Source organism: Geotrypetes seraphini, chromosome 11, assembly GCF_902459505.1.
Source record: "Geotrypetes seraphini chromosome 11, aGeoSer1.1, whole genome shotgun sequence".
NCBI lineage: Eukaryota > Metazoa > Chordata > Amphibia > Gymnophiona > Dermophiidae > Geotrypetes > Geotrypetes seraphini.
In genome coordinates, this window is record NC_047094.1 from 128,776,489 (window position 1) to 128,794,828 (window position 18,340).

General features: G+C 43.6%; 1 protein-coding gene across 6 annotated transcripts in view; it reads right to left on the minus strand.

Annotated features, from left to right (window-relative positions):
* The window catches only part of GRAMD1A (GRAM domain containing 1A), a 275,350-nt gene that overhangs the window by 34,469 nt on the left and 222,541 nt on the right, over positions 1 to 18,340 (minus strand). For all 6 annotated transcript variants that reach the window (XM_033914365.1, XM_033914366.1, XM_033914364.1 and 3 more), the window contains 3 exons: positions 16,213 to 16,316; positions 14,569 to 14,754; positions 2,442 to 2,529 (listed from right to left, as the gene is read on the minus strand). In XM_033914365.1, the coding sequence (XP_033770256.1) occupies positions 2,442 to 2,529; positions 14,569 to 14,754; positions 16,213 to 16,316 (378 nt within the window). The remainder of the gene's footprint in view (positions 1 to 2,441; positions 2,530 to 14,568; positions 14,755 to 16,212; positions 16,317 to 18,340) is intronic.

Below are 18,340 nucleotides of genomic sequence, written 5' to 3' on the forward strand. Positions count from 1 at the left end.
TCCCTCCACCGGTGTACTTCTGGATTGGAGCGGTATCATCCGCTGCTCAGGGTTCAATGAAGCCCTCTCTGCATGCACGGGTTTGCCTGAAAAAAACAGGCTCTCCCCTGAAGTAGGTTGTACAGATTTGCCCGATCAGGAAAACGTTTCCGCTATCATTGCCTGACTTATCCGCTGCTGGGTTGCCGCCGCCAGAGGGACAATGCAGGTCGCTCCCTTTCTCTTCCCATATCCTCAGGTAGGGGAAGACTCCTCAGCAGAATCATCACGGCTCAATAGCGAAGCCTCCTCTCAGGCATCCACTTCCGACGCCATCTTTGATTTTTCTCCCAAATTGGCAATATCCTGTTTGCGTTCTTAAGAAAAATCCTATGGACATCCCTGCTTTCAAGGGCCTTCTTATCCATTTGCTGTTTTTCTCTCCTTCACTTTCTGTCCTAAATCCATTAACTTTTAACATTCAACTTTCTTCCTTTCTCTGCTTCCTTCTTAAATATATATACTTTTCCATGTGCACTCTCTCCTCTCTCTGCCTTTTCCCTCCATCCATGTGTGCCATCTTCTCCCCTATGCCAATCTATCCATAAACAGCATTTCTTCCATATTTCTCCCCTTCCCCACCCCTCACCATCTCTGTGCACCATCTCCTTCCTCTCTTTTCCTCTCCCATGGTCTGACATCTGTCTTTCCTCTTTCCCCCTCCTATGGTCTGAGATCTTTCTTCTCTCCTTCCCACAGTCTAGTATCTCTATCCCCTCCTCCTCCCCTTGAGGTTTGGCATCTCTCTGTTTTCCTTCCACCTCCCCTACCTTAGTCTGAAATCTCTCCCTTTTCCTTCCCTTGTCTGGCATTCTCTCTCCTTCCTTCCCCCTCCCCCATCCACTGGTTTGCCATCTCTCTCCTTCCCTTCCTCCCTTTCTGTAAACTGGTACTTCTCTTCCCTCCTCTTTCATCTCCTTGTCTGGCATCTCTCTCTCCTTCCCTCCCCCCCTCGTATGGTCTGGTATCTTTATCTGCACCTTCTCTTTCTTTTCTTCCCCTAGAAGGCTAGCATCTTTCTTTCCCTTTCTTCCCCATCCCTGCAGTCTAGCATCTATTACCCTCCCTGTATCTCTCTCTCCTCCTTCCCTTTCATCCTCTTGACTGGCTCTCTCGCTCTCTCTCTCTTCCCCCCCATGGTCTGGAATCTCTATTCTTCTCCCTTCCCTTTCTTTCCCTGGAGGTCTGGCATCTTTCTTTCCCATTTCTCCCCATCTGCACAGTCCAGCATCTCTCTCTTATCCTCCCCATATTTCTCTCCCCACCTTCCCTTGCCTACTATTGTCTGGCATCTATTACCCTTTTCATGCGATTCCTGTCCCTGCCTCACTGTTATCATTCCCAGCAGTGCTGCTTTTACTTTCCAGGTCGCAGGTAGTGGCAGCCTGGAAGCTTTCTTTCTGCTGCTGCTTCCTACCCATGCAGGGACAGTAAGCAGTAGCAGAGAGAAAGCTTCCAGGCCGCCGATGGCAGCATGTTTACTTTACTCACACTGCCAACAACCCGAAGAATAAGAGCAGTGTTGCTGGGAATGAGGTGAGCAAGCTCCACATCTCGCCAGGGGTGTGGGGTGGGGACTCTGGATAGGTGCATGGGCCACCCAGGTGATCTCCACAAGCCGCCATTGGCTCGCAGGTCTGGCATTGAAAACCACTGGCACAGGGAAACCAGATAGTCATTGGGAAGGTATGTGATGGTCTCAGATCCCTCTTGTGGAGATCTGGGTCTCAGCTCCTTTCAAGAAAAGGCTGGGGAGAGGACAGTGCATGCTCACTGCAGGAGGAATGGTGGGATGAGATTTATTTTCCTCTCACTATAGAAGAAGAGGGAACGTCTCAGATAACTATGGGGGTAAGTTTATAAGCTTTTTTGGAGGAAGAACAATGTTTTATGAATAGAAACAAGAGCTTAAAAAATTGCCCAGAAGTACATATATGCAAATAAAAGGATATTCTACCAACGCAGCTCAAATTTTCATGTGGTATACACATAAGTATTCCTGAGGGTGGAACTGCAAGATATGCATATATATTGTAAAATCAGTTCATATTTATACAGAGTTAGGCAGAAAAGTTACACCTATCTCAAAGCAGGTGTAACTTTGTGTTGGCGTTTTAAACTACGTGCAACTTATGTCTCTGTAACTTCACACCTTGGCACCCAATTATAAAATTATCCTCTGTAGGAGAGGTGTGGGAACTCAAATTAATAGGAATCATACAAGAAGACACACTGTATTGATGAAGAACAGGACAGTAATATACAAAAGAGAGTGTTAATGTTATGTTGATGGTGAACAGTACAGTATAATGAAAGGTTAAATAGCATGGGAAGATATAATATGTGGTGAGCTGCTTAATGCCATGCTCAGAAGAAAAGTCAAAACAGGCCAAGACACTTACACTATACTGATGATGAGCAGCACAGTAGAGACACTATGAACTGTTCCTCGCTCTGATAGGTGATCCGAGAGATGTGAGGAGGCACTGGCTGCAAACAGGAGGAAAAGACTTTAACCCTTGGGAAGAGGACATATCTAGATTCAGGACAACAACATGTTTTTGCAGAGTCAGACCTAGATTAACACATAGGCAGATTATGCTTGTACCAATGACAACAATATGCAAGAAATAAAAGTAGAAATTAGGTTCTTACCTGCTAATTTACTTTCTTTTAGCCTCTCTAGACCAGCATAGGCATCTTACAAGCGGGTTATATCTCATCATGACCAGCAGGTGGAGACTGAAACAAAACTCTAGAATAATACATAATAGGTGTATCTCCCTATTCCTATCAGTCTGCTGAATAGCCAAGCAGAACTAAGAACATGAAACAGAAATAAACAAGACTCCGAACAGGAGTAACAACTAGTATACCTGAATGCTGTTGGAAAATGCAAAGGAGAGATCCCAGCAAGAAAAAGTCCCCACAGCTCGCCCGCTACATCAGCCGAGCCACAGCTGCTGTTCTTCAATTCTCCCCGGCCCTAGAAAAATACTAGAACCCGCAGAAAAAAAAAAATCTGCACACGCAACATCAACAAGAACAACATGACAATAGACAGGGTGGGGTCCTATGCCAGTCTGGAGAGGCTAAAAGAAAGTAAATTAGCAGGTAAGAACCTAATTTCTCCTTCTTTAGCAACTCTTCAGACTGGCATATGCATCTTACAAGCGGGATGCACAAAAGCAGTCCCCATCATGGGTGGGGCCCCCGAAGAGCCGACACCAGAACATGCTCACCGAATACCGCGTCCTGACACGCCTGAACATTCACATGTCTGACAAAGGAATGCAAGGAAGACTTATAAATATCCACTGGAAGCACTAGCGAAGACTCAGCCCAAGAAGCCGCCTGACCCTGAGTGGAATGAGCCTTGAGAAATACCAGAACAGGCTACTTCTGAGGAAGGTATGCAGAAGCAATAGTCTCTTTGATCCAGTGCACAATGGTAGCCTTGGAAGCACCATCCCCCTTACGAGGACCCATTAGAAGGATCTGATTTCCTGAACTCCTGGGTCCTCTGCACTTAAGAGTAAGAACCCGACAGACATCTAGCTTGCACAACTGTTTCTGCTCTGAAGATCCCTCCTGACTACCCAACACCGGGAGGACCACTGACTGATTGATATGAAAAAGAGAAACTACCTTTAGCAGAAAGGAACAGGCTGCAAAACGACCCGCTGCCTAGAAAACTCCAGGAAGGGAGACCTACCAGAGAAAGCCTGCAGCTCCGAAACACGCCTAGCAGAAGTAATAGCCACAGAGAAGACCACCTTAAGGGTAAGGTACTTCAACGAGCAGGCACCCAAAAGCTCAAAAGGGGGGCGCACCAGCCCAGACAGGACCAGATTCAAATCCCAAGAGGGAACAGATGGTCACACTGGAGACTTGAGCAATTTGACCGCCTGCATGAAGTGAACGACATCAGGAATGGCAGTCAGATGCTGACCCCTTAACAATCCACGAAAGGCTGACAAGGCCGCCAGCTGAACCCAGAGAGTAGATCAAGCCAGGCCCCTGTCCAGGCCATCCTGCAAGAACTCTAAGATGTGAGGCAGGGAAGCACCAGTCCTCAAAGATCCACCAAACTCGCACATAAGCCCGAGATGTGGAAAGTCTCTGGGGCCCCAAGAGGGTAGAGATCACTTTATCTGAATACCCCCTTCTTACCTAGGCGTTTCCTTTCAACAGCCAAGCCGTAAGACAAAAGGGACCCAGATCAAACATGGGAATGGGGCCCTAAGTCAGAAGATAATAGAAACATAGAAAAAAGATTGGGCGAAAGAGGCAGAGGAAGAAGATCTGACACCAGATGCCACACTAGATCCGCATACCACAGACGTCTGAGCCAATCCGGAGCCACCAGAACCGGATGATGAACAATGCAGAGTAGAACTCTGCCCACTAATGGCCACGGAGGGAACACATATAACAGCCCCCCTGTTGGCCTTGGTTGAACCAGAGCATTCAGACCCTCAGCATGACCATCTCTGCGATGACTGAAGAAGCGGGGTGTTTTGGCATTGAAACTTGTGGTCATCAGGTCCATGAGGGGTTGACCCGAAGACTGCACTATCAACTGAAAGGCCACAAGACTTAGACACCACTCTCCGGGATCTAGCACGTGACGACTGAGGAAGTCCGCTTGAACATTCTCCACTTCGGCTATGTGGGAGGCCGAGATGTACTGAAGATGAGACTCTGCCCAGACCATGAGCAGAGCCGCCTCCTGTACCACCTGAGTGCTCTTCGTACCCCCATGATGATTGACAAAAGCCATCGCCATGGCATTGTCCAACAGAACCTTGACTGACTTACCCGTCAAGAAGGAGCGGAAGGCTAATAGTGCCAGATGGATGGCTCTGGTCTCCAGAACACTGATCGACCAGGATGTCTCCTCCATGGACCAGGTACCCTGAGCTGAGTGACTTAGACATTGAGCTCCCCAACCGAGGAAACTGGCATTCGTGAGAAGCACCATCCACTGTGGCTGACCCAAACTTGTCCCTTGAACAAGATGGGAGGTCTGGAACCACCAACGAAGACTGCAGTGCGCCAAGCCCCTCAGAGGAACAGGGAGATCCAGACTATGCCTCTGGGGTGACCACCTCTGAAGCAGAGCATACTGAAGAGGACGCATGTGGGCCCAAGCCCACCTCACGACATTGAGGGAAGCCGCCATTGACCCTATGACTTGGAGGAAATCCTGTGCCCGAGGACAACTAGACGCCTATGCCCGAGGACAACTAGACGCCTAAGCAGGCAAATCTGAAATTGCAAGTTGCTTACCTGGGCCCAAGGAGGTGTCGAACAGAACCCCAAGGTACTCCAGACGCTGAGATGGAGCCAACCGACTCTTGGAAAGGTTGAAAACCCATCCCAGCGACTGCAGAAACTCCACCACCCGATCTGTGACCCGGGTGCTCTCCTGAGACGACTTTGAATCAACCAGTTGTCCAGGTAGGGATGCACCAGAATGCCCTCTGTCCACAAAGCGACGACCACCATAACCTTGGTGAACGTCCATGGAGCTGTGGCTAGACCAAAAGGAAGTGCACAGAACAAGATCGCAAAGCGAAGGAAGTGCTGATGGGAGGACTGAATTGGAACATGCAAGTAGGCCTCCATCAGAGCGAGAGAAGTTAGATAGTCCCCGGATGAACCGCCAGAATGACAGACTGCAGTGTCTCCATGCGAAAAGATGGAATTTTGAGAGCCCTATTAACCCCTTTTAAATCTAAGATGGGCCGAAAGGTCCCCTCCTTGGGCACCACAAAGTAAATTGAGTACCTGCTGGTGCCACACTCATGAGGGGGTTATGGAACTACCGCTTTGAGATTTAGCAAGTGTTGAAGAGTGTGGCGAAAGGAATGTGTCTTCCATGCCGCTTGACACGAAGACGCTAGAAAATGATCTGGCAGGAAGCGGGCAAACTCCAGAGCATATCCGTCCCGCATCAGCTCCAGGACCCACTAATCAAGTTTCAAGTTTATTAGTATTTTGATATACCAACCATCACATGTATCTGGTCAGTTTACAATATTAAGAAGATAAAAATCAGAAAATAAAAATTTTTTAAATAAAAGTTGAATTTAAATATTAAAAAAATTTAAAAAAAAATCTTTATGAAATAGGGGGAGGAGGTCAGGACAATGACTTGATTATGTAGGAATACCTTGAATCTCCTCTGCTTGTTGAATAGCCAATAATAAGGGTTTCAATACAATATCAAACAAGAGAGGAGATAAGGGACTTCCCTGCCTAACTCTCCTCTCCAGACGAAAACTGTCTGAAAAAGAATTATTTATATACAATCCAGCCAAAGGGGAGTTATATAAAGCTTTGATCATTTGTATAAATCCAGAACCCACCCCAAACCAATCCATTGCTTGGTACATAAAGGTCCATTCTACATGATCAAAAGCCTTCTCCGCATCTAAAGATACAGAGAAGGCTGGATCCTCCATGGATTTTGTCAAAGTTAACATATGAAGAGCCAATCTAGTATTATTTGAGGAATATCTATGAGCAACAAATCCGATTTGGTGCATACCTATAATATAAGGGAGAGCCTTAGCCAATCGTAGAGCCAATAACTTAGCCAATAGTTTTCCATCAACGTTTATCAAAGATATTGGCCTGTAGTTTGAAACCAATATAGGATCTTTATTTGATTCGGCAAAACTATAGTCATAGATTCTGCCATAGTACCTGAAATGCAGCCTTTATTCAGTTGAATCTGATATAAATTTAATAAGTAAGGCAGTAATTTATTTTGAAATGATTTATAAAACTCCACAGTGTATCCATTCCCTCCTGGAGCGGATCCAACTCTAAGAGACTCCAATGCTGTCCGGATCTCCTTCAATGTAATAGGAGCATCAAGAGATCCTTGTATATGCTCGGGAACTTTAGGACCCTTTAATAAATTCAAAAACTCTAAACCATTAAGTTCTTTATTTGAATAAAGCTTGGAAGAATACAAAGACTTATAATATTTCATAAACTGCTTTAATATATTATCAATTTGAGAATGAGTATTCCCATTTTCATCTGCAATAGCCACAATCTGCAATCTTTACTTTCCTTTCCTTTTTTTCCCTTTTAAATAATTAGCTAGTAATCTTCCCGCTTTATTCGAGTTTCCATAATACAAAGCCTGTTGAGAAAATAATTCTTTCCTAGCCCATTTAGAAGAGATCTCATTATATTTATATTTAGCTTTTAAGAGGGACTGGAATGTATCATGATCCCATTTTATTGTCAATTTTGCTTATAATTGTTTAATCTTTTCTTTTAATTCAGAGAGAAATCTTTTTTAGATTGAGAGTTAACATAAGCCGAATATGCAATTATATGCCCTCTCATAGTAGCTTTAAAAGCATCCCATAAAGTTTCCATTGAGATCTCATCTGAAGAATCTAATTGAAAATATTCCTCCATTTTTATGTAAAAATCTTCTATAAATTTTGTATCCCCAAGCAATGAATTATTGAACCTCCAAACCGGTCTCATTCCATCTTGTCCCATCATTTCAAATTCTATCCATACTCCACCATGATCTGATAAAATAATTGGATCAATGGTAGCTTTCCTGACCTGTTGCACAAGATTATCTGAAACAAAAATGTAATCAATCCTAGAAAATGATTTATGGACATGTGAACAAAAAGAAAATTCCCGAGCATTAAAGTGTAGCATTCTCCATATGTTTTTCAATCCACAAACTTGAATCAAATTATCCAATCCTTATGATTTTATCAGTCTACTAGGTTTTTTATCGAACAGAGGATCCATAACAGCATTAAAATCTCCTACCACTATTAAATTATCAGTGGCCAGAGGTAAAATAAGATATTGGAGTGTTTTGAAAAATTCAATTTGATTCGAATTAGGTCATAAATATTGACAAGCGTCAGAGTGTCATTACCTAAACTCATGATCACCTGTACCCATCTTCCCATAGGATCAGCTGATATCAATTTAAATGCGCATTACATTTTTTATTCACTAATATGGCAACCCCCACCTTTTTCCCAACAGCAGGAGCATAGAAACATTGTTTGATCCAGCCTCCTTCTAGTTTTTTAGATTCTATATCGGACAAATGGGTCTCTTGTATATAATATATGTCCGCATTTTGGTTTTTAAGGAAAGTAAGTGTTTTTTTCTTTTTATAGGGTGATTAAGCCCATTGACATTTAATGTAAATAATTTCAAACACATTTTAAAATTTTAAATGAATACTCTAATAAGTAAATAAACAAATATGACATATTGCAATTTATCTTATAAATCATGCACATCCAGAGCCCAACCCTCCCTAAAACCTTCCCCTTTCCCTCCCCCAACCCAATAAATTACACGAATACTTGAAAGCACTTATCTAGACTAGCAATTAACAGCTTCCCCAGGCAACATAAATCAACCAGATTAAAAATTATAGCTTCTTCCCATACCATTACCATACATACTACCTAGATTAAACTAAAGTAGTATAATATTATTATTATTAAATGATTAAAAAGAAAGGGTCATGGTCTTTTACAACTATATATCTTATCATAGCAAAAATAAAAGAATTTCCTCCCCTAGAATTAAATATTGAGGCCGGACCTGTCCCTGAGTAGGTGGGAAAGCCTGGCTCGGACCACAAGCAAGAATTCTGAAACGCCTTTTTATATGGTTGTATGAAGGAAAACCCGGATACCGGATTTCTGGAAAACAGTATCAGGTTTATTAATGTCCCAAATCAAAATAGAAAAAAAAACTTCACAATTGGGTTTAGACTCCCTTAGGTGCTTCCTGCACTCTGGTATAGCTCAGTCCAGGTGAGTCATATGGGCTTTGACTGAGGAACTGGATTGCCCATCTTTATCCAACAAAATATCATTCAAACTCAAAACTTTACATTAGTCCAGTGCTCTCCTGGTCTCATATCCCCTCTGGGAATTATCAGTCTCTCTGAACTACAGCCCCTTTATATCTTTATAGCTGAACTCGGCTTATGCCAGCCTTTTCACATCTCAGCTCCTTCTGTATTTACACAAGCTTTTCTCACCTAATTAGGCCGGGCTGCCTCAGCTCTGCCTGCCACAATGCTTTAGCTTCAGTGTGAAAAAAAAACAACGGACAACTTTCTTCATGCAATCAGCTGAGGACTCTCACACACAGTACCCTCCCAGGTCCATGTCCTCTTCACTTATACTATCCCCAGGGACACTACACATTTCCCATTCACCCTCATGGGAACTCTGGCTTTCCATTTCTGCATCCCATCCCCCTTCCTGCATGTCTGCCAAAACCTCTGCAGCATTTCCATGGGGATCATTTTCCAGCCCTTCTCCCTGGGGTTTAAGCTGCCAGTCACTGTACCTCCCGAGTGTTGTCCTGCCTCTCCTTATGAGCTGGCTTCCTGCACCACGGTCCTGCTGGGGCTTAGGCAAGGTATGAAAGCTGGAATCTCTGTGGGTGGTTTGGCTTCCGTAATCAAAGCCAGCTGTGTCCTCCCCTTTCCACTCTAACTGACTTTGCCTTTGAGGCTTCTGTGCTTGCAAACTCCGGGGTCTGACTCCACCCCTTTGCAAATTGGTGTCAGGTTTCTCTCTGACTTGGGGAAAGGAGTGATAGGGGAACTTAGGTGTTTTCAGAGCCTTCCCTAACTGGCTCTTCAGCTGTGCTGGGACCTGCCTTTGCTTGCATTCTCTTGGCTGGGCCAGCTGCCCTGGCTCCATGCCGGGTTTTACAGGACCCTGTGCTGCATGTTGGGGAGTTTTAGCAGTAGTTTTCACTGTGACAGGAGCTTCCCTGAAAAGTGGGTGTGGTTAGGGGGGGTGGAGAATAAGCGTGCTATGACTTAGGCATCGCTAGGCTTCTGTGTTAGGTGCTGGTAAATTAGGCCAGGAAAACCCTGGCGTAATATACCGGTGTCTAACATTAGGATGCCTAAGTTGAGTTAGGCATTTATCAATTTAAATTGAATTAAAAATATATAGCATAACAATGCCCTTCTTTATGATGCCAAGCATCCTGTTGGCTTTTTTCGAGGCTGCTGCGCACTGAGCAGATGGCTTCAGTGATGCATCCACCAGCACACCCAAGTCTCTCTCAAGTCTGTTGGGAGACAGCAGACTTGAGAGAGACTTGGGTGTGCTGGTGGATGCATCACTGAAGCCATCTGCTCAGTGCGCAGCAGCCTCGAAAAAAGCCAACAGGATGCTTGGCATCATAAAGAAGGGCATAACAACCAGAACACGGGAAGTCATCATGCCATTGTATCGAGCGATGGTGCGTCCACATCTGGAATACTGCGTTCAGTATTGGTCGCCGCACCTCAAGAAGGACATGGCGGTACTTGAGAGAGTCCAAAGGAGAGCAACGAAAATGGTAAAAGGGCTGGAACACTGCCCATACGCCGAGAGGTTGGATAGGCTGGGGCTCTTCTCTCTGGAAAAGAGGAGGCTCAGGGGAGATATGATAGAGACCTTCAAGATCATGAGGGGCATAGAGAGGGTGGATAGGGACAGATTCTTCAGACTGAAGGGGACAACAGGTACGAGGGGGCATTCGGAGAAACTGAAGGGAGATAGGTTCAAAACAAACGCAAGGAAGTTTTTTTTCACCCAAAGGGTCGTGGACACTTGGAATGCGCTACCGGAGGAAGTGATCAGGCAGAGTACGGTACAGGGATTCAAACAGGGATTGGACGGATTCCTGAAGGATAAAGGGATCATAGGATACTGAGGGAGGAACTGGGATGTAACTCAAGTATAGAAAGCTAACCAGGTAATGAGTATAGAAACCAGGTCGTGCATGTGCAAGACCGGAGGATTAGGACTTCGATAGGAAGACAGGACTTAAATGAGAAATCAAGGTGGCAAGGGAGCCCCCTCTGGTGATACAGACAGGTCGTGACCTGTTTGGGCCGCCGCGGGAGCGGACTGCTGGGCGGGATGGACCTGTGGTCTGACCCAGCAGAGGCACTGCTTATGTTCTTATGTTATAATTACATTATAGATAACTCATTATATTGAATAAATTGACAGATAAATACCCTATTAATTAGAAATATATAGATAATTAATATTTAATAATACTCTTAAATATAATAAATAATTCATTCTCTATTTCTATCCAATTTTTAATAATTAATGATAATTATGTATAATTAATCCAGAGGTAATTAATATTTAAGGAAATTTATAATTAAGTACCTTAATGTACTTCTTAATATTCAATCATACAAAGGAACATCATTCATTAACCCATATTTCAGAAGGATCTCAAAAATAAATTTAAAATTTGCCTATCAGTATATTAAAAAATGATTATAATTAATAAAACTTAGACATTAGAAGTTAATTATATAATATACTAACAGATCATAAAAAGAAAATTATTTTAGGAACATACACAGCAATTTTATGTTATTTCAACACTAGCATAGATTGGAAATTCCTTTTAAAGTTAAAGAATTATAATGATTTCAACCCAGCATCTAAGAAAACCAAATTATCAAATCCATTTTTATAAAGAAATTAAAGATAGTAAGTACATCCATGTATAATTACTACATTTTCCATCTTAAAGACTATCATAGAAGCAAATTGACCAATAACTGAAATTAAGCAAATTAAATAGTAACGAAAAGGAAACAGCCAAAATTTTATATACTCCTTCCGTATGAATCACACTAACAGAGATTTCTTACAAAGGTTCTTACAAATACTTTAGTCAGCCATATTGTATCTTAAGAGGTGAATAAAAATCTCCAACCAGAATCTTTCAGTGCTCTAACTCCTTCCGATTTAAGAGATGGTCGCCGTACCTCAAGAAGGACATGGCGGTACTTGAGAGAGTCCAGAGAAGAGCAACTAGGCTAATAAAGGGTATGGAGGACCTCTCATATACTGACAGACTGAAAAAGCTGGGGCTTTTCTCCCTGGAAAAGTGGAGACTTAGAGGAGACATGATAGAAACCTTCAAGATCATGAAGGGCATAGAAAAAGTAGACAGGGACAGATTTTTCAAATTATGGGGAACCACAAGTATAAGGGGGCACTCAGAGAAATTGAAAGGGGAAAGGTTTAGAACAAACACCAGAAAGTTCTTTTTCACCCAGAGGGTGGTGGATACATGGAACACGCTACCAGAGGATGTGATAAGCAGGAGCATGCTACAGGGCTTCAAAGAAGGTTTGGATAGGTACCTGGAGGACAAAGGGATTGAGGGGTACAGATAGGAGTAGAGGTAAGTTATAGGGACAGGATTAGAGGTAAGTTATAAAATTAGTCAGGGACCACTGTTCAGGCAATAAGCCTGATGGGCCGCCGCGGGAGCGGACCGCTGGGCAAGATGGACCTCTGGTCTGCCTCAGCGGAGACAACTTCTTATGTTCTTAACTACTTCCTGCTCAAGATGAGGTGGTAGCGGCTAGTGCGCGCTATTCCGTGCGTTAAGGCCCTAACGCGCCTTCGTAAAAGGAGCCCATAGTTTGTTCTACATAAACATACAAACTTTTGTTGATGCCTTTACAATTTCATCTTATTATTGCTGTAGTTGTCAAAGTATTGATCTATGCATATGGGATATATATTTATTTATAATGTTGGTCCTGTATGTATATGATATATATATTTTATTATTATGTTAGTTTGGGGTTTTATACATTATTATTTGTTTCTATGGGTAATTTAGTCTCTTATTTATAAGTTGCTATGATTATGTCAATATGCTTTTATGCTACTTCATTTTCATGTGTTTTGATTTGTGATCTGATGCATTTTCATGTTTTTAATCTATTTATGTATACTGTATATATATTTGTAGACTCCTGAAGCAGGCCTGTTTGGCCGAAACATGTACATGTCAAGTCATTGACATGAATAAAGGTTTCAGATTTCAGCAGTTGGAACCCAAACATGGTACTGGGTAGAACTTTGGATTCTTGCCCAGAAATAGCTAAGAAGAAAAAATTTAAATTGAATCAGGATGGGCAGACTGGATGGACCATTCGGTTCTTTATCTGCCATCATCTACTACAGGGGTGTCCAACCTTTTGGCTTCACTGGGCCGCATTGGCCGAAAAAAATGTTTCTGGTCCGCACAAATGTGCAAACGCTGCAGCAAGACACAGGAGGGAGCCGGCAAGACTGTAAACACCCGGGGGCAGCAGAGGAAAACACTGCATCGCCCTCGACCGGGGCCACACAAATACTTCACGGGGCCGCATGCGGCCCTCGAGCCGCAGGTTGGACACCCCTGATCTACTATGTTCCTATGTCACTGCTGTGGCATTCTCCGAGAAGACACAGGGCTTAATGATGGAGCCGACCCTCAAAGTGGAGAAGAGCCAGCCGAATCTCCCGAAGCTCCAGGTGACTGATCAACCACTTTTGCTGAGGGCACCCACAGGTCTAGAACAGGGAGGGTAATAAATACTGCTCCCCAACCTTTGAATAAAGTCATTTTAACCACTGGATGAGTAAAAGGACATTTTTACAACAGTTTGTAGTCATCAGTCTGATTATGACAATTCCACTCCATATTTTATGTATTTGAGTTTGTGGATTTGTTTCCCCTGTTTTATTCCTTGGTATATTTCACCACACCAAGCTTATGTGGCTTAACACAGACCCTCTGATTCTTGTCCTAAATGTCAAGCGGCATGGGTGACACTGGACCATATGTTCTAGCATTATTCAGTGGTTCAGACCCTTTGGTCAGCTATAACAGCATTCATACGACAGCACTGGAAATGTGGATTGATGGATTCCCCTGCTCTCCTGTTTGGGGCTCCTGACAGGACACAGCCTATCTCTAAATGCTTGCAAAGTTTCCTTCATAAAACTGTGACATTAGGAAAAAGTGTGATCCTGATTGCCATATTTTTATTTATGTTTCAACAATTATGGTTTTAATATTTTTGTGTTTTTATGTTGTGTATTTTGGTTCTGTTAGACTCTTGAAAAAAGGCTATTCTGGCCACAACACTGTCAGTGTCGAGTCTACACTTTCTTCCAACAATAAAGATTGCTTTGGTTGCTACTGATTTTGGCTATGGACATCCCTGCTTTATGACTTTTTTGTTTGACTGATTTGGTGCTCTCGTCGTAAAGGCTTTTGTCTTCAGTGTCATCCCCAAACTGCCTATGCCTCTCCCAGGTCCATGCCTCACTTGCAGTTGTGTACATTATGCACTCAAATTCCAGAATATGCAATACTGACTATGGAGAGTTATGTACATAGTTGCCAATTAGCACCAATAATTGGTTGGTATGGCCGATTAGCATTTAATTATTAAATTAAGTTACACATACAACTGACTCTATTCTAAATTGCGTGTGTAAATTTACATGCTAGTTGCTTTTGGGCAAGCAATGTTAGTGTTAGTGTCTCTCCCATATCCAATGCTTTCCCCTCTTTCATTTGTATTGTGTATTTGAAGTTCTTTATTCCCTGCCCTGTACTGTGTGCCTAAAACATTATCTTCCTTGTGCTCTACTCCTGAACTTTTACCATCCATACCTGAGATCCGGAGACCCCGACTTCCCTTTTCTTCCTCTAGCATGTCAATGGCGGTGTGTGCATCTCCATGTTGGGATTTCCAACTGAGCGTTCGCTTCCTGCGACGTAGAGATGAAAGGAATCCCAGCTTCTCTTTCCCACAGGGCTCCTCTAGCCACAGCTTCTCTGCCTTTGACAGCTCCTCCTCTACACCACCCAGAGAAGCATGGGGGGGGGGGGGAGTGGGAGCAGGAAGTATAAACATGGGGAAAGTGAGACAGTAGTGAGAGAGAAAGAGGTGAGAAGTAAGAGAAGGATGGGCATGTGAGATAGGAAAGGAAAAAGAGAAGAAGAGAAAAAGTTGGTGCATTGAGAGAGAAATAAGAGGAAAAAGGGGAGAGCAGGACAAAGAGGATAGAGAGAGTAAAAGTAGAAGAGAAAGCCATGAATAAAACAGACATAACTATATTTTTTTTGCAAATAAGTTTTTATTAACAGTTTAGATTAGAACAAGCTGACATAATCAATAAACACTCCAAATAAAACAAAAAAAAAAAAAAATCATAATACAGAGAATACCCTAAGTCAGAGCTGCCCAATTCCAGTCCTCGAGATCTACTGGCACGCCAGGTTTTCAGGATATCCACAATGAACATGCATATGAGAGATTTGCAAACCAAGAAGGCAGTGCAGGCAAATCTCTCTCATGCTATTCATTGTGGATATCCTGAAAACCTGGCCTGCCAGAAGATCTCAAGGACCGGAATTGGGCAGCCCTGCCCTAAGTAAACCATGGTGTAACAAAATGGAACCAACCCCTAATATGTGATTCTGACCGCCAGGTAGACACCAAACAACCCATAAAATAAAGACAGAAAAGATAGCTAATACTAAAAAGTTAAAGCCTACCCCACTTTGAGGGAACCATTACCCTTCCCACTTCCCGTTCCCACTGTTCTCTATAGGGATCAATAGGAGCTTCCTGCAACAACAAAGCCCGATATAAACGGAATATCCCTCCTTGCCCAGTGCCCTTCCGGAGAGCCACTTCCAACTGGTTTCCCTCCAGGACCAGGTCCCAATAGGCCCGTTTCCATAAGAAGAGGCGCAGCTGCACATAAGGTAACATGAAAGAGTGCAAGAGGCCATATTCATCCCAAAGAAGATCAAAAGGAATGATGTCCCCATCAGACCAAATCTGTCGAACCCATTGAAACCGAATAGGATCTTCCCCCTCCCGGCGGAAAATCCAGCAACAGACTAATAGGGATCTGAACAAAATATCTACGTTCCAGAAACATTGACCTTTGCAGGCCATACCAAGCTAAAAGAATCGCCTTTAAAAAGGGATTACACGTGGTAAAAGAGGAATGCACTATCAAAATGGGAGCCCAGGGTAACCTCCACAAAGAAATATCTGACAAAAAAGCCTGCTCCAAGTGCATCCAGGGGTGGTCTGCATATCCAATCCAAGCTGCCACTTGCAACAATCCCGCTTGCTGATAGAGGAAAAAGCTTCATTATGCTTCTCTCCACTCCCCTAAATAGGCCTATACTAAGCAGTTGGAATTGCTAGGGTACTATCTTCCATATAGAGGCATCCTAAGCTGGTAAACATTCTGCTATGCTTCCTCCCCCCCCCCCCTTCCCATGTACAAGCCATACCAAGATAGTGGAAGTAATCCTCAATTCCATTCCATGTGTTCTTCTCAATCAATGCTTTCACTAGGTTCCAGGGTTGCTTCTTGTAGCGAATCTCTGAAGATACCCTGCACACAGCAAGAGAAAGAGTTTAGAAAGCCTCAGTATGAACACTATACATCTCCACTCCCCAATAGAGACAGGAAAAAAAGGGGGACAGGGATTTCAGAGATTATGCACCAATGGTACCACCTAACATTCTGCTCCTCCTCTTAGTCAAGTTAGAAGAAAGTGTGTGTGTGTGTGTGTGTAGGGTGGGGGGGCAAAGAAATTAGAGACCATAAGCCAGTGGTGCCAGTTAATCTTTTGCCACTCTCCCAAAAAAGATGGGAAGAAAGGGGGTCCTGGGAAGATGAGAGACTATATGTCAATGCTGCCATCTAACATTCCTTCCTCCCCTACCTCACTCACATTTAACATGCTCTCTCCCCATGCACCATTTCTCTCTCTGTTCTTCAGGACAATAGAACAAAACGTCATAGTAGGATGTTTTACATAAGCTGTGGGTTGTTAAAATATAAAATGTATTGCCTGAGGGGAGAGGACTGCATTATAATTTGTAGTACAGTACTTGTGTACTGTAAAGAGAGCACATTCTGTCTGTGGTATGTATTCGGGAGCTGTGAAGATTGTGACCAACCCAGCTTACTCCCAAGAGAAGGCTGCATCAGGAACTTACATTCCCTTACTAGAAGAGCTGACCAGGCAGTGAAGCTGAATAGGAAAGGGACTGGTTTTCTAGCCACACACAAAGTACACCTCAGGAAAGGTTTATTTCTGAGCCAACAAGGTTTACTGCTTTTAAAAAGAAGCCTGTTACTTTAAGACAGCCCCTAAAAAAGCAGTATGGAGAGAGTCAAGCTCTACAGCTTAGAGAGCCAGATCCCCTCCCCCGCTCCAGTTGAAGCGGGCGTGGCTATCCCAAGCATAAAATGCAGGGCTTGGAACAACAGAGGGGGCAGCAGGTGAAACAGCCACAGTGGCAGCAGTGGAAGCAACAGAAGGAGTTGGTGGAAGCTGAGGCCAAGGGAGCAGAGCAGGGCTGCACTGAGCCATGGTTGGGCCAAGAAGTGGACATACTTGAGGAGGGACTGGCTTCACCCCAAACCTCCAAGGAACAACCTGGTTGGGAAGCTATGGACACCACCTGTGGGCCAGAGGAGGCCAGGAGTTTTTCTGAATTTATGGAGACCACACTCACCTCTTCAATAAGGAGAAAAGGGACAACTACCTTTTTTAAAGTATTTACCAGCATAAAGCCATCACAAGGCCTGATTAAACCTTAGAGACCACCTGCAGCGCAAATAATTGCAAATAGTTACAACTCAGTGGTGAAGTTTACTGTGTACCATCTCTCTGTTTGGCCTTTTATGTTTCCCTGTAAAGTTTTGTTTTTTTTTCATGAAAACTTTGGTTTGGATTTCCTTTGCCAGCCTGACCATTTTGATTTAAGCCCAGTGAAAGGGCTAAATAAAAACTATTTTTTCTTCTCACTGACTGTTTTGTGTGGTGATGGTTTCTGGCTATTAAAGCCAGCATACAAGGTGGTCCGGTGCAAGCTCTCGGGCCAGAGCTTACTCCTAAGGGTTACCCTAGTTCCAGGGGAACACGCCAGGGTCTGAGTCTAGTCCCCACCAGCGCCCTCTACTGTCCTGAACTGAGGCCTGCTGGGCGACAAGGTGTACCTTTTAGTTCTCTAAGATGTATTTTATGTGCTTAATAGATATTTCAAATAACAAACAACAACAAAAAAAGAATTGCCATACTGGGACAGACTGACAGTTCTTTAAGCCCAATATGCTGTTTCCAATAGTGGCTAATCCAGGTCACAAGTATCTGGCAAGAATCCAAGAAGTAAAACAGATTCTATACTGCTTATTCTAGGAACAAGAAATGGTGTAGTAAGGGGTAAGGGGGGGGGTCGAGGGGGGCAGTCCACCCTGGTGCCAACACCCCTCCTCCTTTTCGCCCCCCAGCCTCTTCCCTTTCCTCCCCTCCATGCGTACACCCCCTTCCCTTTTCCCATACCTCTAGTTGAAGTTGTTGTTTGCAGCGATCAAAAACGTGTTCTTCGTGACCGTTGGCTCTCCCG